Here is a 22,890-nt window from a genome sequence, read left to right on the forward strand (position 1 = left end):
CAGCCGAGATGACAGTGGCCCATCCTAGTCCATCTGTATGGGGGGAGTTTGACCTGATGAAGTGGACAAGGCCATGGGAGCTGTGAGTTCTGCCATCTGTTTATTGGACCCATGTCCCTCCTAGCTGATTTTGGCCAGCAGGGAGGTGACATGGACCTGGGTCCGGGAGATATTCAATGCTTCGTTGAGGGAGGGGTCCTCTCCCTTGTGCACCCTCTCCTCAAGAAGCCTTCCCTGGACCCAGCCATATTTAACAACTATCGCCCTGTCTCCAACATTCCTTTTATGGGGAAGGTTGTTGAGAAGGTGGTGTCACTCCAGCTCCAATGGTCCTTTGATGAAGCCAATCAGGGCCCTCAACAGTCAGGATTCAGACCTGGCTACAGCATGGAAACTGCTTTGGTTGCACTCATGGATGAACTCTGGTGGACCCCAGATAGGACTAGGGGAAGAGCCTTCTCTGTGGGGGCCCTGGCCCTCTGGAATCAGCTCCCTTGGAGATTCATACTGCCCCCACCCTCCTTGCCTTCCGCAAGAATCTTAAGACTCATCTATGCTGCCAGGCTTGGGGCCATTAGATCCTTGCCCCCTGGCCGATGAATGTATTGAGAGAAAGTTGATCAAATGGGAATGATTGTTTTTTATGGGTTTTGGGTTTTTTAGATTTTTTTAGATTTTGCGTTTTTTAGATTTTTTTTATTTTATATTTAATTTATATTTTATATATTTTATATTATTTAATATTATTTAATTGTATTTAGGATGCAAGGACTCCTCCATTCCCTCTACATTGAGAAGGGAATGAGTCATAAAGGCAGTGTTCGGTCAGATTCGGAGTTACTGGTTCTCCAGCATTGCTCTAGATGTCTTTTCTGGAGCATTATCACCCAGAGTTCCTCGGTAAACCATGAGCTTTCCTGGATCTACCACCACAGAGAGGTTGCAAAGGCACAATCCAATTCAGTGCCCCAGATGTCGCCCTATTCCAGGCAACATGATTTACTGAAGGCAAATCATGTCAGACTAATCTCATTGATTTTTTTGACTATGTCAGAAAGGTGTTGGATCAAGGTGGTGCCGTGGATATTGCCTATCTGGACTTCAGCAAAGCCTTTGATACGGTTCCACACAAAGAGCTGATAGATAAATTAGTGAAGATTGGACTTAATTCCTGGATACTTCAATGGATTTGCAGCTGGTTGAAGTGTAGACATCAGAGAGTTATTGTTAATGGCAAGTATTCTGAGCAGAGACAGGTTACAAGCGGTGTGCCACAAGGGTCTGTTTTGGGTCCCATTCTTTTTAATATATTTGTGAGAGACATAGGGGAAGGTTTAGTAGGGAAGGTTTGCCTATTTGCTGATGACTCTAAAGTGTGCAATAGGGTTGATATTCCTGGAGGCGTCTGTAATATGGTAAATGATTTAGCTTTACTAGATAAATGGTCAAAGCAATGGAAACTGCAGTTTTAATGTTTCCAAATGTAAAATAATGCACTTGGGGAAAAGGAATCCTCAATCTGAGTATTGTATTGGCAGTTCTGTGTTAGCAAAAACTTCAGAAGGATTTCTGACAGTCTCAAAATGAATGAACAGTGCAGTCAGGCGGTAGGGAAAGCAAGTAGGTATAACAAGCAGGAAGAGGGAGATTATGATCCCGCTATATAGAGTGCTGGTGAGACCACATTTGGAATACTGTGTTCAGTTCCAGAAGGTCATTAAAACCTGGCTTTGCTAGCAGGCCTGGGGCCATGTATAAATTTGGAACCATCTTGAGCCAAGGTGGCACAGCAGGTAGAGTAAAGTATTGCAGGCTACTGAAGCTGACTGTAGATCTGTAGGTCAATGGTTCAAATCTCATCACCGGCTCAAGGTTGACTCAGCCTTCCATCCTTCCAAGGTGGGTAAAATGAGGACCCGGATTGTGGGGGCAATATGCTGGCTCTGTTAAAAAGTGCTATTGCTAACATGTTGTAAGCCGCCCTGAGTCTAAGGAGAAGGGCGGCATAAAAATCAAATAAATAAATAATAATAAATAAATATTGTGGTCTTTGGCTCCCTTGTGTTTTCAAACACCATCACTGTCCTATTAAAGTGTAATGTACAAGCAAAGTTCTAGACTTGAGTTCCCTCTTGTGGTCAAATATCCCATTACAGCCAATCAGCTTTAAACCTGGTATTAATTCCTGTCCAATCAGTTTTAAGTAAATTGGAATTCCCCCCCCCCCCCAACACTCACATTCATACACAACAAATATCTTAAAAGCTCTACTCAGAGTCTGGGGTCCCTTCTAACCCCATGAATCTATGATTGTAGATTGAATCTGGCCTCTGAATTAGACGAACCCTCATCAAGTTTCAGCATCTTCAATGCAATTGGCCAAGATTGTTTTATACTGCATAATTTATCCCATGTTTTCATAAGATGAACTTTGATTCAGAATTCAGTTTTTGTTGCATGTATGGCCTGCTTTTCCTCGGCCAACTTCAACTCACTTACATGGGATTTCCCTTCATTTTGTCCTGAAGGAAACTGATCTGAAAGTAGCTGGCCAACATTGCAAGCTGTAAACTCTGTGGTCAAATGGGACCTTGATTTTCCCTATCCAGCATCTCTTTATTTTTTTTCCAATTAAATATCATCACCAACTAGGATCTGAAAGAAACAAAAGTGTTTTCAAAAGCACTGAATGAAGTGCCCAAATAATTCTTTTTGATAATAGCTCATCTCACTTGTTTTCCTAATAGTTCTCTTTATACAGCCTCTAAAGTGTATATCTCTCTCTATTTCTCTCTATCTCTATCTCTCTCTGTGTGTGTATGTGGGGAAGACCCTTCTCTGTGGCGGCCCTAGCCCTCTGGAACCAACTCCCCCCAGAGATTAGAATTGCCCCCACCCTCCTTGCCTTTCATAAGCTGCTTAAAATCCACCTCTGCCGCCAGGCATGGGGGAATTGAGATACTCTTTCCCCCTAGGCCTTTACAATTTTATGCATGGTATGTTTGGTTTTATAATAAGGGTTTTTAACTGTTTAAGTGTTGGATTATTATTATATGCTGTTTTATTGCTGTTGTTAGCTGCCCCGAGTCTGCGGAGAGGGGCGGCATACAAATCCAATAAATGAATGAATGAATGAATGAATGAACGAACGAACGAACAAACAAACAAACAAACAAACAAATAAACAAATGTGATTGTAATTGGGGGAAGTTTTGTTGCATGATCATCACTTTATATATAGTTATATGTGCTAATGATGAGGTTGAATTTTTTAAAAAAAAATCTTAGTATTTGATAAGGGGCCTTTTTTGAAGAAGAATGTCTTCAATTTTTTTCTTTTATTTCCATTTTTGAACGTGCACACTTCATTCCAGCTCTTTAAACTGATGAGGCAGAATATGCCCCCAGCATCAAAGGCCAATCTTTAAGAAATGTTCCCATGTCATTCGTAAACACCACGCCACAATCATACAAATATAAGCAAATATCTACAAGAGGAAATATAATGCAGTGAAATTTATTTAAAGAAAAGCATAAAAGCTTTTAAAAAGTTGATGTAAAGTAGAATTATTTGTCAGGCTGTGCCGGAAGGCAAAGGATGTCTTTTAGGTGTCTTGTAAAAAGTACTTCAGCAAGATCTACAACAGAAATGTAAAAACAAACAGTTAAAAACCCTGATAATGATGATGATGATATTATCATTATCATATCATCGTATCATCGTATCATCGTATCATCGTATCATCATATCATCATATCATCATATCATCATATCATCATATCATCATATCATCATATCATCATATCATCATATCATCATATCATCATATCATCATATCATCATATCATCATATCATCATATCATCATATCATCATATCATCATATCATCATCATTATTATTATTATTATTATTATTATCATTATCATCATCATTATTATTCCCTTAATAAATAGACTGTGTTGACTGCCTTGTTGTTGTTGTTAATTGCAAAGTCCTGTCCAACCCATTATGATGCCATGGATAATGTTCCTCCAGGCTTCCTGTCCTCTACCATCCCTTGGAGTCCATTTAATCTCACGCCGACTGCTTCAGTGACTCCATCCAGCCACCTCAACCTCTGTTGTGCCATTCTTCTTCTGCCCTCAATCTTTCCCAGATTTAGGCTCTTCTCCAGTGAGTCCACTTTATTCAACCCAGTGAATAAAGTTGCTTGACTACTGTATTAGTTAATAGTCACAACTCCATAATAATTGTTCTGCTCTTTGATTTGTCTTTACTGGGGGTTCTGGGAATTACTGTGGTTCTGTGTGTGTGTGGGGGGGTGTGTATGAGAGAGAGGGAGGGAGGGAGGGAGAGAGAGAGAGAGAAAGAGAGAGAGAGAGAAGAAAAGATTCTGCAATTTCGAGTCCCCCACTTCTACAAAAGAACCAAGCTGGCTTCTATAAAGAAGAGTCTTCGGAGAGGGGCGGCATACAAATCTAATAAATAAATAAGTGAGTGAGTGAGTGAGTGAGTGAGTAAATAAGTAAATAAGTAAATAAGTAAAGAAAGAAAGAAAGAAAGAAAGAAAGAAAGAAAGAAAGAAAGAAAGAAAGAAAGAAGTTCTTCGGTGCTTCAATAGGGGTAGAGAACTATGACCCCTTTATGACGTGTGTACTTTAATTCCCAGAATTCCTGAGCCAGCATTCTGGGGGTTGAGGTCCACAGGTCATAAAAAGTCTATAGTTCTTCAGCTCTAATTTTTTGAGCTTTAATTAATGGTTTTATTAATTGTATTTTATTTTATACAATTTTATTAATTGTATTAATATTGATTGTTTCTTCATTGCTTATTTGACCCCTATGACAATCATTAAGTGTTGTGTCACATGATTCTTGATAAATGTATCTTTTTCTGTTATGTACGCTGAGAGCATATGCACCAAAGACAAATTCCTTGTGTGTCCAATCACACTTGGCCAATAAAATTCTATTCTATTCTATTCTATTCTATTCTATTCTATTCTATTCTATTCTATTCTATTCTAATTCTATTGATAAAAGGAGGAACTTACATGAGCATCTATTTGTCACAGAGTGATTCTAGATGGCTCACAGCAACCAATAAAAACAACCACCAACACTCCTTTCCACAAACACACTGACCAAGGTCCCAGAAACATTCATACTGCTAAGTCCTTGACTGCATCCTATCCTAGCCAAATGCTTGTGGGAATAGACAGGTTAAAAGGATATGTTGCTGTGGAGAAACATCTCTGCAAGACTTACCATGCAATAGAACAGATTTTATTTAGCCGTTTTAGGTATGATTGCTGCTACAGCCTTCTTTAACTCCTCAAATAAGTTAGCACCATAGGATGGAGGATAATACATAGGGGGGAAATTTGGAATTGGTATTTCATCTGAATATGATAGCCATTGTTCACTGCTTCCACTTTCACTACTGCTGGCCTAGAAAAGAAGGAGAATAATGAGGAATATATGGGATTGAAACAGGTATTTAATGTTGTAATTATAATTATTTTTTTAAAAATCATTTCTGTGATCATTGTTTTTTTATCAAAACAAAAGGTAACATCAGTAGTACTATTTATGGAACTGATTCCCCAAGCCAAATGAAACCAGCCATCAGCAAAGGTTGCAGCCCATCACAAGAGCAACCAAGCAAGCATTTTGGTTGCCTTCAGCCAAGTATCCAAAACACCATATTAAAAAATCTGGATCCCAATTTTCCAGTTGGTTTGGAGGTCATGGGATTATAGAAATTGATCTTCCCAGCAGATTGTCACCTTCAAAGCCTTCAAAGATATTATCTCCCGATTCACATATAGATTTTTTTTTAACATGAAATACTTTGAAAGCCTTTGCAGTATACCAATGTTTCTCAACATTGACAAATGTAAGGTGTGTGGACTTCAAATTGCAGAATTCCTCAGCCAGCCATGCAACACATTTTACAATTGCTAAGTTGAGAAACATTGCTCCATGCTAATGAGAAGGAGAATCTCATTCAAGTCTTTGCAAGAGAAGAACTTGCTCTATGGATTCAACGTTCCCTCTCTCTCCCTTTCTCTGTCTCCCTGATTCCTCCATCCCAGCCTCCTTTTGCATTGTGAAATGATAATGCTGACTTCCCTCACTGAAGAATCTTGAGAAAATGACTATTCTGTCCAACTCATTCCATAAGCACCACATGACCCCCTGACCCTCCAAATTTTGCAGAGGTTTTTTTTCAACATTAAATGGATCCAATCTATTTCTACCACGCAATCACAATCCTTAGTGTTTACCTCAAAAGGAACAATGATGCCCAAAAGACAGGCAAGAACAATCACAATCTTCATTTTGTTGGATTAACCTGTAAGAATAATCAGTTGTCTTTAAAACTCTCATAGTTAAAAAAAAGAATTAGTCACATGTGTAGGGTTTCATATTCTGAAAGTTAATTAATTCCTGTGCTTCAGGAAAAACAATGTGGTCTTCTGAAAGGAAACAGAATTAATCTGATTCAAAGTTGGACCTTTGTGAACCTTCAAAAAAGAATTGTGACCTCAAAGCTATAGAATGGTAGGTAATAGCAATAGCATTAAGACTTTTATACCACTTCATAGTGCTTTCAGAGCCCTCTCTAAGTGCTTTACAGCAGGGGTCTCCAACCTTGGCAACTTTAAGACTTGTGGACTTCAGCTTCCAGAGTTCCTCAGCCAGCTAAAGTCCACAAGTCTTAAAGTTGCCAAGGTTGGAGACCCCTGCTTTACAGAATCAGCGTGTCCCCTACAATCTGGGTCTCACTTTACCCACCTCAGAAGGATGGAAGGCTGAGTGAAGCTTGAGCCGGTGATGAGATTTAAACTGGTGAAATACATCTAGCAGTTAGCTGAAATAGCCTGCAGTGCTGCACTCTAACCACTACACCACCCCGGCTCTTATTATAATATTCATTACAATTAATGAATGGCTACCTGTGTTATGCAAATTAAACATTTTTATAAAATAATGGTTATTCTTAGCCAAACAAATAAATAAACAAACCAAAGTACTCTGAATGTATTTAATTCAAATTAAAGTGAAAATGTTTGCAAGCATTTTTTGGGGGGGAGGGGGAGGCCTCATTTCTGATAAAAACCGCAATAAGCATCATTTTTTCAGTTTATTTATATTTTTTATGTTCAGAAATGTTCAAACTACCAATCCCACATGAATTTTAGTAAAATTGAACGCATTTTGCAGGCTAAACTATCTATAAATTGAAAAGAAAGTTCACAAAAAAGGGGGCTGCTTTTTATGATCAAAATAAACCAACAAGCATTATTTTTTTCAGTTCAATTTTCATATCATTTTTGTGCAGAAATGTTCAGACTACTTTCCAAAGTTTTCAAATTAACCAAACATAAGCACCTCAAATGGGAACAGAACTTTAGGCCTATTTTTTTTCAACAAGAAAGAAGCCCCCCACCCCAAAAAAATGATCTTAGAGAGAACCCCTGAAATGATGCAAAGTCATGAAATTTCAAGTTTTAGATATGCAGGGAAAATTTTTTACAGGGTCTCAAACTTTGATTTCAGGTCTCACAGACCTGAACAGAACAGTAGGATTAAATCAAATCTAAACATTGGTCCTTCCCTGTATCAGAGTCCAAACTGAATCTTCCAATTTATATTTAAGAGACAGAGACACTAGAGATATTAACGGTCTCGAGCAATGTGGATCTACATTACATGTGAAAAGTGACATTACACTTTTGGGTAGAAAACTCTCAGTTGCTACATTCAGGCTACAGGCCTTCTTGCTTCATGAAAAAATACCTCTGACTATCCAAAAGGCAGGGAAGACTAAGGGAGACTCAGTGACCACTTCTCTTGTGTTAACTTGAAGGAACATATCGTCCCCAATTGTTTGCTTTAGTAGAAAATGAATTGATTTTGACTTGCTCTGTAACAGCACGGAAAGGCAAGAAAACAAAAGACCAGAAAACAGAGAAATAAACAGGTAAGGGCAAAGTCTCAGTTCTTCTAAAAGTATGGCTGACTATTTGGTCACTTTAAGAAGAATAATGTGTTTTGTTGTAAGAGTTGACCATTCAGTAGTTCTCAACCTTTCTAATGCCGTGACCCCTTAATACAGTTCTTCATATTGTGGTGACCCCCAACCATATGTCTAGTGCCAATTCTCCCAATAGAGCTTTAAACTGATTGGCAGGAAGATCAGAGGGATACCCCTACTGTAAACATCTGATTGGTCAGATTGTAAAAATATGTTTCAAACCGCCAGAATAGAAGCTTTAGTTCCTAACACCCTGGAAAATTTGTCTTTTCCCATGGTCTCAGGCGACCCCTGTGAAACGGTCATTCAACCCCCAATGATTGAGAACCATTGTTAGAAGAAGCAGTATAATATAAAGAAATGGGGTGCAATGTAGCTATGAGCAAATTGTTTTCAGCAATATACAATGTTCAAAAAAATAAAGGGAACACTTAAAAAACAAAATATAACTGCTATATAGAATGCTGGTGAGACCACATTTGGAATACTGTGTTCAGTTCTGGAGACCTCACCTACAAAAAGATATTGACAAAATTGAACGGGTTCAAAGACGGGCTACAAGAATGGTGGAAGGTCTTAAGCATAAGACCTTCCTTCATTAAAAAAGACTTAATGAACTCAATCTGTATAGTCTGGAGGACAGAAGGAAAAGGGGGGACATGATCGAAACATTTAAATATATTAAAGGGTTAAATAAGGTCCAGGAGGGAAGTGTTTTTAATAGGAAAGTGAACACAACAACAAGGGGACACAATCTGAAGTTAGTTGGGGGAAAGATCAAAAGCAACATGAGAAAATATTATTTTACTGAAAGAGTAGTAGATCCTTGGAACAAACTTCCAGCAGACGTGGTAGATAAATCCACAGTAACTGAATTTAAACATGCCTGGGATAAACACATATCCATCCTAAGATAAAATACAGAAAATAGTATAAGGGCAGACTAGATGGACCAGGAGGTCTTTTTCTGCCGTCAGACTTCTATGTTTCTATGTTTCTATGTTTCTATAACTGCAAGTAAATCAAACTTCTGTGAAATCAAACTGTCCACTTAGGAAGCAACACTGATTGGCAATCAATTTCACATGATGTTGTGCAAATGGAATAGTTGCGCAAATGAAATATTTGATGAAAATATTTCATTCATTCCGATCTAGGATGTGTTATTTGAGTGTTCCCTTTATTTTTTTGAGCAGTATAGTTGAGTATGTATTGCTGCTTCTATATCCCCCACTGAATTTAAAGCATCTCGAAGCAATAAAATTCACTCTTCATATCAATAAGTCTGTTTGCCAAATTAGCATCAAAACCACAATCTTCTGACTTACCTTTTTCTTTGTGTTGTAGGCGTGCTCTGTTCTCTCTGAGTGATGTTCTGAGATGTAGTGGCAGTAGTTATGTACTCTCTGAAACCTCCTGGGATTAGATGAAACAGCTAATAACACATCTTCTGAGATTAGAAGACTTTTGCCTTAATCTATTCCAAATACGCATGTAATCAACTTCAATATTCTTGTGTTTTGAAATGTTTTGGAGTACTGAGAAAATTAGTTGGTGGCAATGTTCAGCAAGAGTTTCTTTTAATAAAAGAAAAGTTACTTTCAAGTCAAACTGAATTCCTAATTACTCTATGTACAAATATTTTTTCTAGTATTAATATGAAAATGCTTTGTCATTTCTTTGCTCCGCAATGTTTTTTTTCCCTATATAGTCTGCAGTTTGACTTGAAAGTTAGCTTCAGGTCAAACTGAATTCATAATAAAGTCATAATAAATGGTTTCATGGATACTTATTCTTTTCCAGTATTGATGAGGACCTGGAAAGAGAAAAGGTTAAGGAGAATAGCTAAAATAAGAGCATTAAAAATGATGATAGTCCCCAAGATGATGTATCTGTTTCAGGTATTGCCAAGGGGTTTATGAGCAGCAAAGTTAAGGGATTGGAATAAAAAACTTAATTATTGGGTTGAAGAAGATAAAAGACCGAGAGTAAGGAAAAAGTGGTTAAGAGCTAATGAAAAAGATGGTGGATGAGGAGGAAAACCTTGCTTAGAGCTGTATAGAGATGCATTTCAAATTGAAAGATTAATGGAGCAGCAATTATTTGAAAATAAATGGGTGAAATTGGAAAAAGAGATGAGTGGGATAAAGAATAGAGATTTTTTATAAAGTGGAATAAGAGCAATCTAGATAAATTAATAGGTCCCTTGAAAGGGACTGTGGAAATTTGGAAAAAATGGCAGGGGAAATAGGATTATATAAATCAAAATTATCATCGTTATATGTATTAAACAGAGACAATGAAACAAATCTAAATAGGGTAATAGGAGAGTTGAAGGGAAAAGGGATAACTAAGATAGAACAGTTATACGAGAAGGATGGGAGGGTAAGTAGAAATCATATAAAATGGTGGCTGGGTAAGGGAAGATGGTTGCAAATAAATGCAATATGCAAATATTTGAATGAAAGGGGGAACAAAGAAGCACTACTAAGGGAGGAGATAGAGTTAGAGAAAATAATAAGAGAAAAAAGTGATGGCACCAAGGCGCAAGCAAGTAATATATATAGGATGTTAGTGCAGGCAGACAGCTGTGTGATCTAAGGATTGACTAAATGGTAGCAAAGTGAATTACAAGTAGATGTGCAAGAGATGAAGAATATAGAGGAGAATATAAGGAAAATTAAGAATACAAGGGCTAGGGAAATGAGAAGGAAAATATTACATAAGTGGTATCACACACCTGCTCAACTTGCATACTTTCAGCAGAATGTTAAGAATACTTGTTGGCAGGGTGTCAAGATAAGGGGGTGTTTATGCATATGTTTTGGGAATGTCCAGTAGTGCAGAACTTTTGGAAAGAAGTGCAAGAGGACACTAATAGGATGTTAAACATATGATGGACAATTACAAAGGAAATGGTGGTATTAGTTAAAAGGAACAAGATTGGAGAATTTAGAGAAATAAAAGAAGCAGTGATAGAAAGTGCTCAAGCGGTAATAGTCCTAGGCTGGAAGGATGCGACAAAATGGACAATACAAACTTGGTATCGGTATATGGTAGATCACATTCAGTTTCAGATTATGGATAAGAGGATGAATTCAGTTAATGAAACCAATCTGCAGGAACTGATGGGACGATGGGACAAGGTAAGAGGATATATGTCAGTAGAATTCGAGACCAAGCTATAAAGAATAAATTAGAATCACTTTATAATATGTAAATAGATATATTGCTCTTGATTTAAAATGGTATATACAAAATATGCCTCCATTTTGGTGGAGGAGTATGAATGTTGTCTGGTGGCGGGCACTTAAACACTGAGCACATTGTTATATGTTGTGTGTTGTTATTGATATTATAAAAATTAATTAATTTTTTTTTTTAAGATATAAAAGTTCTTTTTCCATTTATTTGGTCTGGTGTGGTTTTTCTCAATTTTGAAATTTAGTCAACCAGCCTAGAATTTTTTTTATCCTCTCCCGTCCAAGAATTTTATTTTATTTATTAATAAATTACTATACCATACATGTCACTTAAGTGACTCACAATTTTACTTTGTGGTGAGCTAAAAGATACAAGCAATTCGGTTATGTAAATCCTTCTGTGTTTACTTATGGTTGCCACTGTGTCTTAGAAATGTCTGATACCAATTTATAATTTGTCTTTAACTAAGATTCTGGTTAATTAGAAATCTTGTGTGATTCAATCTAAGTCAAAGCATTATCCCACTTTCATAGAGTTTTAAGTAAGTTTTGGCTGTAAACACATAGGGCATATCTAGTTACTAATTGATCTGTCATTCTATAGTACTTGTAGAAAATATGAATGGAAGTTGTGGTTTCACTACCCTTTTTCCAATCCTGATTATCCCTCTCATGTTCTTTACTACAGTTCTTCCTCATTTTAATAAGCCTAAATCTGCAAGTCTGATTCACACAAAGAGGCCTCCCCTTAAACTTCCCCCACAGAATAACAGATACACAAGAATCCAAAACATCTCCAAGAAAAAATACAAAAAGACAAGGAGAGCCAACAAGGTCACTTTTTAACTTTCTTCTCACGCTGAGCTTGTGTTTTTCTCTGCTCTCTTCTAATGGCCTCCACCTGTCCAGTCAACTCCTTCAGCTGCTCTTCTCTTTGTCTTTCCTCCTCGTCTGGGGTACTATGACCATAAAAAAAAACCTTCTCCTTCTTCTGCTTCTTTTGTCTTGACCATAGTTCCTTGTGCTCCAGCTTCTTTAAACCTGATCCCCAGTTGATCCAATAATGCCTTTCCCTCCTCCAATGTATGAGCCCTGTACATTTTATTTTCTTGGAACACCAAAATAGCAGCTGGAAACCCCCAAGTAAACCTTTTTCCACTTTGAAATAAACGGCTTGAAATTGGGCATAATGCAGCTCTCGCTCTCAAGGTTTCCCAAGAGAGATCCCTCAGAACTCTTATCTCGTTCCCATCTTGTTTAAGGCTGGCAGAACTTTTCAAAGACTTGTAAATGATCTCCGCTTTTTTTTCACTGACCAAAGCCATAACAATCTCTCTTTGCCTCTCCCTATTTCTGCGTGGGGCATCCCAATGGACACGTATTATATCATCAGAGCTGACTTGAACACCATCTTGCTTATTAATCCAAGCAATTACTGCTTCATTTAAGTTTGAGCCTGAAGCAAAATCTGATCTGAACCCACGCAGACGTAAATTTCTTCTCCTTTGATGGTCCTCCAGATTAGCAATTCTTTAATTCATTTGTTTAATTCATCGTGATCCTTCACTTGTTTTTCAACTTTCTGAATCTTTCCAGCAGAAAACTCCGCCTCCTTTTTAATCAATTTAACATCCGAAGCCAGATTTCCAATTGTTGACTCCACTGTAATAAATCTCTGCTCAAATCCTGAACAAATGTCCAACCATCTATCCAGCTTTTTTTCAATTTTCACTAGGCTTGAGTCTTCCCCTCCCTCCGCCATTTTAAAATTTATTGTACTCACTTTATTACTCCCTTGATATAGCGAAAGAATCTCCGTCTTTGCTTAAAACCGTAAATCTTTAGATTCTCTTTGATGTCTGTGGATTCTTTTTCCTTCTGTTCTTCCTCAAGAAGGATTTATAATATTTTTAAGGGAGAGATTTTCCTTTACATAATAAATTACTCCGGAGCTCGAGGTGGAGCACCTAGAATTCGCTTCGGCACATGCGCAATCCCCTCACTACAAAAAAGATATTGAGACTCTAGAAAAAGTACAGAGGAGAGTAACCAGGATGATCAGGGATATAAAACATATGAAGAGTTGTTGCAGGAACTGGGCATGGACAGTCTGGCGAAGAGAAGGACCAGGGAGGCATGATAGCAGTCTTCTAACATCTGAGGATCTGCCACAAAGAGGAGGCAGTCAAGCTATTCTCCAAAGCACCTGAAGAACAGACAAGGAATAATGAATGGAAATTGATCAAATTGATTCAACCTAGAAACAAGGCAGAACTTTCTGACAATGAGATCAACCAATGTAACAGATTTGAGTTATGGGAACTTCATCTCTTGAAATTTCAAGAACAAATTGGACTGCCATTTGTCAGAAATAGTGTATAGTCTTCTGCTCGAGCAAGGGGTTGGACTAGATGACCTAGAAGGTCCCTTTCAACTCTGTTAATCTGATCTGAGAATAATTAGCTCAGATGGATTCTGTAAACTCTATAGTCAAATAAAGGTTTGTGCTAATTCAGCATCTCAATCTTCAATTTAATCTTATCAATAAAATGTTCATGGCCTTCATATACATATAGTTGTAGTAAATTCTGAAACTGGACAAAAGGTTGGATTAATTGATTTCCAGGGTCCCTTACAATGTATAATTCCATGACTGAACCTCAATTTTTCTTTCCTTCATATTCATGTTATGCTTTGGTATTATCTCTAATATTATGCTAGTCTAGAGAAAAATAAACTGTGGAACACCACAATGAAATGTTGCAGGAGCGATAATTAACTTTCTTATTGCTTTTGGGTGGAGAAGTGATGTTACATTTACTTTGTATAAAAAAATTGGGTCAGACGTTCATTTAACTGTCACCTGTAGAAGATTACATTCCTTAATCCAGAATTTTGTTTTCCTTTTCCGATTTGCTAAGAGAATGGGGCCTTCTTGAATTAAAATGATACAACTATGACAAACTGGAGAGTTTCTACACTTAAAAGGCTTAGGGCTAGATTTTGCTAAACCCTGAATATTAAGAGATTGAGGATTATTTGAGATCTTCGGCTCTATGAGGCAAAGAAGAATCCTTGTAAAATGAAGCAGGTTGAACCAGGAAGGTTTTACAAGGGATGCTTCATAATATTGTAGAAAGGGAGGGTGTAAAAAAGAGGTGTGTTTTACATTATAAAATACTTGGATAGTGAATATATCGGGTGGGAGGAGGGAGGAAGAATTGAGGCAAGTGACTAAGATATTTATTGTTTAATCACAGGAATAATTCAGTGTCTCTCAATCAAAGGGTTCTTCCTCAAACCAAAGCTCTTGAAATAACCGAAAACAAATTGATGAAAGAGAGATGAAATATATAGTAGAAAACATATTGTTCATGATTGTTGTTAGCCGCCCCGAGTTTTCGGAGAGGGGCGGCATATAAATCCAATAAAACTTGAAACTTGAAACATACAAAAATAAAGAATACAAGGGTTAGAGAGATGAGAAGGGAAATATTACATAAATGGTATTATACACCATCACAACTTGCACACTTCCAGAGGAAAGGGAAAGGTAATTGTTGGCATGGGTGTCAAAAGAAAGGAGTTTTCATGCATATGTTCTGGGAGTGTGCTGAAGTTCAGAAATTCTGGAAGGAAGTGCAGAATGAAATAAACAAGATGTTAAACATTAAGTAGATAATTACAAAAGAAATAGCGGTATTAGTTAAACAAAGAGAACTGAGAAATTTTAAAGAAATAAAAACTGCAGCACTGGAAAGCGCTCAAGCAGTAGTGGTATTGGGTTGGAAAGACGCTAAAAAATGGACATTACAGAATTGGTACTGGTACATGGTGGATCACATTCACTTTGAAATTATGGAAATAAGATTAAACAACTTTAATGAAAACAAACTGGAGAAACTGATGGAGTGATGGGACAAGGTGAAAGATTATATGTTAAGTAAAATTTGTGACGAAAAGGTGAAAAATAAACTCAAATCATTCTTTGAATTGTAAATAAATGCAAATCAGAGCTAAGGAAATAACAGAATATATACTCGTAAATAATTGAATCCCCCAATTGGTGGTGGGGAATGTATGTTTAGTCGGGTGATGGGACAAATGCACAGAGCACTATTGTATGTTGTTTGTCTTGCGTTATGTGTGTGCAAAAACCAATAAAAAAAATTTTTTTTTAAAAAGAAATAACCCAAAACAATGCTGGCATAAAATGTGTACTCTCCACTGGGAATCCTTATCCTGCATAGGCTCAATGCCAGCCACTAGTGATGCCCTTATGTGTGGAATGCAGGGCTCATTAATGAAAGAAAGAAGTAGATTTTCCCGCCTTTTCTTCTCTCCAATGGAATACCATCAGCCATGAGAAAACATCCACCATCCATTCTCCTTGATGCACGATAGTGATGGGGCTGTAGAGGAGGCGAATGTTGATAGATGGAAAGATAGGCAGGCATAGCTTCTTGTGGGAGCTCATGCTGGATTGACATGAAGGGTCTCTTTTGGAGAAACCCTTAATGCAATCCTGAAATAGCTCTATTCTTTGGTATTACTCAATCTATGTTAAACAAAATTAAAAGAGGTCTAATATCAATTGATTGTTGGACTCTCTTTGAAACCACCAGAACTAATTTGATTCTACCAAAGTTGTTTGGGCCTATTCATGTTACTGGGCAAAATGGCATAGCAGCAGTACAGTAGTACCTCTAGATACGAGCTGCTCCACATGCGAGTATTCCAAGTTATGAGCCACGAGGGGAGAGAAATTTCTGTTCCAGACCCAAGCTCAAATTCGGGATACGAGCCGAGCATCCACTAGGTGACGCAAGAATCCTTGCTTCTGGTTATCTCGGAGGGGAAAAACAAAGTCTAAAGCCATTTGTTCCAGATACAAGTTGTTCGACATACAAACTCCCTTCTGGAACAAATTAAACTCGTATCTAGAGGTACTACTGTAATGGGTTGCTGCCCCCATGGTGGTGCAGTGGGGGTAGTAAGTTTATGCACTATTGATTGAATACTTAATAGTTTTTTTATTGCCCTTCCTTCTCTAGTACCTTAGTATAATCCTGAATTACTTTTCAAATAGGAAATAATTAAATAGTATGGTTTTACCCATAAATACTTTAATCATTTTAATCTTTATCTAGAAATGAATCTTTACAGCAATTAAAGAAAATTGAGCTACTTATCTAATCTGTTATCAAACTGAAACTTGTGGGTTCTGTACAAAACCTTTAAAATGTTGTGCTCCTCAACAAATTATGCTGTCTATCATTTGTCCTTTTTGTGGCTATTCAAATAATGTGACTTAATCAATTGAAAAGGAGTCCAAGAACCTATATGAACACTTACCTTGTTTGGCAAGTCACCCCCCCCCCCCAGTCATATGATCTTTAAGCCACCTGCGGTCACATGATTGTCAAGCCACTCACGCCTGGTCACATGGATGGCAAGCCATTCCTACCCAGCCACATGACCATCAAGCCACACCCACAAAATAAGCCACACCCACAGTGTGGTAATAAAAATGTTGGCAGCCCATCACTGCATACCGGTACTCCATCCTTTCCTTGCTGAGAAAAGAACAGCCATGCAAACATCAGAGAATAATGGAAAGAATCGCCAAATTTTATTTAAAAATAAAATTGATGTCATAAATCATGGTTAAGGTGAAAGGTAAATGAGAATATGGAGAAACTATACTATTGCAATCCCCTGATGTCCCAGTGCAAGGTAGACTTGCTTGGACTTCCAAACTCTAAGAGGTCTGGAAGGACTTGATGAAGTAAAAGGTATAACCTCCATGGAAAGGTATTGTACTGAACTGTACATTTGCATTAGATCCAAAATTAATTTATATTCAGATCAAGAATTTATTGGCTTTTCCATGGAATTCAGTCTAAATCAGAGATGGGTTCCTGCCGGTTCTGGTCGGTTCTATAGAACTGGTAGTGGGAATTTCACTCCGCTCGCCAAACTGGCAGTGATGGCCAGTTGGACATTTCCCCGAACCAGCTCTTTCGGCAATGCCTACAGTGCCACCATCTTGTTTTTTGCTTCTATGCACATTCAGAAGCTGAGTTTTTAGCACTGCACTTGTGCACCTGCCCCTGGGAAGCACACTTGCGCTGCATGGCGTCTGAGGAAGTGAACCGGCAGCGAAGTAAGACAGAACCCACCCCTAGTCTAAATCTTTCTCCTTGGTAATAAATATCACTCCAAGTGAAATGGGATCTTTCTCTTCCTCAGGTTAAAACCGTTTGAAGGGGAGAGCATAAGTGCACTAGTGTACCTTCCATCCCCTGTCCAATTGTCTCTCCTATATTTTATATATCTTTTCTCCCATCCATATATCCTTCCTCTACTCTTCATTGATGTATTCTATTCTCATATCTCTTCTATCCCTTCCCTGATATTTACTATTACACGTTTTTATTCTCCTTAACTTTCAATTTGTATTGGACAAAATAAATAAATAAATAAATAAATAAATAAATAAAGGTTGTCTGTTAAGAAAGTATAATCTTTTCTCTTTCTCAAAAATCTGACAGGGATTTCTTCCAGGATCATTATATCCACATTGTCACTGTTGATTTAAAGTGACAATCTGAAATTTATTCTCTTCTTTTCTTTTTTCTCTTTTTACAATGTGAATTAAAACAATTCTTGGTACTTTTCATGTGGTGGCAAATCATGAATTTATTCTATATAAAGGTAAAGGTCTCTTTGCACATATGTCTAGTCATTCCTGACTCTAGGGGCGGTGCTCATCTCCATTTCTAAGCTGAAGGGCCAGCGCTATCTGATGATGATTCTGTGTTCATTTGGGCAGCATGACTAAATGTCAAAGGCACACGGAATGCTGTTATCTTCTTTTACCCCTCTTTTAGATTCACCCTAGAGCTGCAACTAGGGCAGCTTGGTCAATCAGGGTCTCTATTGAGGAGATCTGTAGAGCAGCTACGTGTCATTACTGATTCCCTTCGTTAGACACTACAAGTTGGATGCTTATGTCTCCAGAGAGGTGGCGTTTGGGCAAAGAGTGTTACAGGGAGCGGTGGAGGCCAGAGGGGATCAATCAGACCCTAGTAGCCCTCCCAGTTGAGGGGTGATGCTTTGGTATGTCCCATACTTGGAGGCTAGCTCCTCCCATCTTGGAGAAGGGGCCTTGGTATACACTGAAATGCCCTTTTTCAAATCGGGGAGCTAGCCTCCAAGGCCCACCCAATCTACTAGTCTGATTGAGGGCTGGAAGCAAGAGAACTCATAACACATACAGATGAGGATAGCACGCTGAATCTACCCACATCCTTCATCTAAAAGAAGAAGAGGACAGGAAATGATACGACTTTTATAACTTTAGATTCAGTCCTAAATGGTTATAGGGTGGTCCTTACAATTTTTAAAGATCGTGAATAAGCTTGAATACCAATTGGGATGAATAAAAATTGCTATTTCCAGATGTTTGAATAGTATAGGTTCCCATTGTCAGGATTGCTTTATGTGCTTTTCTTGAATATTCCTCCAGAGTTGCTCTTAGGGACTCAGATTCACCCGGTCATCTTTTTATTGTTTTCTTATCATTGTCAAATTGATAATTTCAAAATATTACAAACTTATGAATTATAAATTTAATTCCATTTAATGTAGTAATTTACAGGCAGTATTATAGTATTGGGATCCCTCCTGTGATCGAAGAGTACCACTACAACCTTCTTCTGTTAAGTTGTAATTTATGAGCAAAGTTTTGGTCGTGGCCTCCCTCTTGTGGTCAAATATCCTATTACAGGCAAGCTTGTAAAGGTTAACATAGTTTTAAACCTATGCTAATTCCTATCCAATAAGCTTTTTAAAAATATATTTTTTATTGATTTTTGTAATATAAAGAATACACACAACACAAAACAGTGCCCCGTGAAATGTGCTCCCACCACCCAACAACATTTATTCAGTCTCTCCACCAAATGAGGTTGTACTAATTTATAATTTTTAACAACTAGGAACATCAATGTATTTACAAAGTGTAGAGTGATTCCAATTTATTCTTTATGGCTCGGTCTCAAATTCTACTAGCCATAAAACCTCTGACCCTGTCCCGTCTTCCCATCAGTTTTTCCACTTTATTTTCATCAATCAAATTCATTTTAATTGCCATAATTTCAAATTGAATGTGTTCCACCATGTACCGATACCAGTTTTGTAATGTCCATTTTGTTGCATTCATTCATTCATTCATTCATTCATTCATTCATTCATTCATTCATTCATTCATTTATTGGATTTGTATGCCCCCCTCTCCGTAGACACGGGGCGGCTAACAACAATGATAAAAACAGCATGTAACAATCCAATAATAAAACAACTAAAACCCCTTATTATAAAACCAAACATACACACAAACATACAATGCATAACTTGTAATGGCCTATGGGGGAGGAATATCTCAAATCCCCCATGCCTGGCAGTATAAGTGAGTCTTGAGTAGTTTACAAAAGACAGGGAGGGTGGGGGCAGTTCTAATCTCCAGGGGGAGTTGGTTCTAGAGGGCCAGGGCCACCACAGAGAAGGCTCTTCCCCTGAGGCCCGCCAAACGACATTGTTTAGTCGACGGGACCCGGAGAAGGCCAACTCTGTGGGACCTTATCGGTCGCTGGGATTCATGCGGTAGCAGGCGGTTCCGGAAGTAATCTGGTCCAATTCCATGTAGGGCTTTAAAGGTCATGACCAACATCCTTCCAACCTAAAAATATTACCGCTTGGGCGCTTTCTATAGCTGCTTCTTTAATTTCTCTAAAATCACCCATGTCCCTCCTCATCATTAATAATGCCATCTCCTTTGTAATCACCCATTTTATTTTCAGCATCCTCTTAATCTCATCTTGAATTTCTTTCCAAAATTTCTGTACTACCGGACACTCCCAAAATATATGCATAAACAACCCTCTCTCCTGACATCCATGCCAACAGAGTGCCTTAGCATTCTTAGAAATGTGCGCAAGTTGTACAGGTGTATAATACCACTTATGTAATTTTCCTTCTCATTTCGCTAACCCTTGTATTCTTAATTTTCCTTATACTCTCCACTATATTCTTCATCTCTTGTACATCTATTTGAAGTTCACTTTGCCACCAACTAGTTAATCCTTGAATTACAAACCCACCTGCATGCGTTAACATCATATATATATATATATATATATATATATATATATATATATATATATATATATATATATATATATATATATAGTACCTGCCTGTGACCTTATATTATCGTGTTTATGTCTTAAAATTTTCTCTAATTCTGTCTCTTCTTCTTAGTAGTACTTCTTTATTCTCTCTTTCATTCAAATGTGCATACATTGCATTTATCTGCAGCCATCTCTGTTGCTCTAACCACCATTCTAAACGAGTTCTACTAACTCTTCCATCATTCTCATATAACTGTTCTATTCTGTTTATGCCCTTAGTCTTCAACTCACCTGTTATCTTATTCATGTTTGATTCATTATCTCTATTCATAACCTACAATGTTGAGAGCTTAGATTTAGTTAATCCTATTTTCCCCTGCCACTTTTTCCAAATTTCTAAGGTCCCTTTCAATGGGCCTATTAATTTATCTACATCATTTTTGTGAATATTAATTTTCTATTACATATCCCATTTATCTCCATTTCCAACTTAACCCATTTAGTTTCGCATACCTGTAACTCCATTAATCTTTCCATTTGAAACGCATCTCTGTATAATTCTAAGCATGGTTTTCTACAGCCCCCATCTTTCTCTACTGCTATTAGCCATTTCTTTCTTATTCTTGGTCTTTTATCCTCTTCTATCCAATAGTCTAGTCTTCTATCCCATTCTTTTAATTTTGCCTGAGGTACAACACCAGGCATTACCTGAAACAATACATCACTTTTGGGATTATCATCATTTTTAATGCTCTAATCTTTGCCATTTTCCTTAAGCCTTTCTTTTTCCAACTCTTCATCTGTTTTATCATTTTCATCCAAATCTGTCTGTAATTAACGTCCACCATTTTCTCCAAATTCCTTAATAACCATATTCCTAAATATTTCATTTTCTTTAGTCCCAACTTCAATCCAGACTCTTACCTAATAAGTATCTGTTCTCTGGGACCAACATTCAGGAACATAATCTCTAATTTTGCCATATTGACTGGTAGCCCCGATTGTTGTTTGAAATCTAAAAGTATATTCTTTATTCCTTAAATCATTTCTATTGGAGTTTGAATCAATATGATTGCATCATCTGCAAATAAGTTTAATTTTATTTCTCAATCCCCAATTTTATATCCATTCCATTTCTTATCCTGTCTTATTATATTGGCCAATGTCTCTATTACCATTACAAACAACATTGGGGACAATGGGCAGCCCTGCTTAGTCCCATTTTGAATTTTAAAACTATGCGTTCTTTGTCCATTCACTCTTACATATGTTACATTTTCACTATAGATTCCCTTTATAATCTCACAAAATGTATCCCCCATGTTTAACTCCTTACACAATTTATATAAATAACTATGATTAACTTTATCAAAAGCTTTATACACATCTAATTTCAGAATGCCCAACTTCTTGGTAATGGTAGTGTGATGCATCACATTAACAACATTTCTTATTGGTTCGCTTATCTTCCTTCCCTTTACAAACCCATATTGGTCTTCCTCAATAATTTTCGGCAAAATATTCTCAAGTCTATTTGCCAATACCTTCATAAATATTTGATAATCCTGATTTGTCAGACTGATAGGACGATAGGAACCAAGGTCTCTTTAAATCTCTATCCTTTTTGGGATGGTAATAATTTCTACCGCCCCCCAAGTCTATGGAATACCATAAGTTTTAAGTACATCATTAATTTTCCCAAATGCAATATCAATTCATCCATATAGGTCTTATAAAATTCCCCTGTAAACTCATCAGGGCCCGGTGCTTTGGCTGGTTTCAACCCTTTAATTACTTTAGCTATTTTGTCTTGTGTAATTTCTGCATTTAACATTTATCTTCCTCATGCACTTTTTTTCCAGCATTAATGACTCCAATGCTCACTTGTTCTTCTTTGTAAAGATCTTCATAATAGTCCCTCATTATTTTCTCCAACTGATCTATACCATATCTCACCTTTCCACTGGAGTCACTTAATGCCATTACTGTATACAGGATCTTTCCATTCTGTTCTTTAAATATCTTACCATTTGTTTCATTGATTTTGTCCCCACCTCTCACTGCCCTTCCCTCCACCTCCATTCACCTTGCATCATCTGGCCTGCCACCTCTCACTGTCACTCCCCCCACTCCTTCACCTTGCTTCATCCACCTGCCACCTCTCACTGTCCTTTCCTCCCCCTCTGTTCCCCTTGTTCGTCTGGCCCACCACTTCTTGCTGTCCTTCCCCTTGATCTGTTCACCTTGCTTTGTCTGCCCACAGCTTTTTTTTTTTAAGCCTTAAAGTTTTGGATTTTCCTAATGGGTTTGCCTGCATTATTCACTTTTACATTGATTTCTATGGGAAAAAATTGCTTCTTCTTACGAACTTTTCTACTTAAGAACCTGGTCACGGAACAAATTAAGTTCGTAAGTAGAGGTACCACTGTATTTGATAACTGGCCTTT

General features: G+C 37.5%; 1 protein-coding gene across 1 annotated transcript in view; it reads right to left on the minus strand.

The window, feature by feature from the left end:
- The window catches only part of AMTN (amelotin), a 104,139-nt gene extending 81,713 nt beyond the window's left edge, over positions 1-22,426 (minus strand). The window contains exons 1-3 of the mRNA XM_070736855.1: positions 22,328-22,426; positions 20,957-21,151; positions 20,735-20,777 (exon numbers count right to left, since the gene is read on the minus strand). Coding sequence (XP_070592956.1) covers positions 20,735-20,777; positions 20,957-21,151; positions 22,328-22,426 — 337 coding nt within the window. The remainder of the gene's footprint in view (positions 1-20,734; positions 20,778-20,956; positions 21,152-22,327) is intronic.
- Between the last annotated feature and the right edge of the window lie 464 nt (positions 22,427-22,890).

Source organism: Erythrolamprus reginae, chromosome 2 (genome assembly GCF_031021105.1).
Source record: "Erythrolamprus reginae isolate rEryReg1 chromosome 2, rEryReg1.hap1, whole genome shotgun sequence".
Taxonomy (NCBI): domain Eukaryota; kingdom Metazoa; phylum Chordata; class Lepidosauria; order Squamata; family Dipsadidae; genus Erythrolamprus; species Erythrolamprus reginae.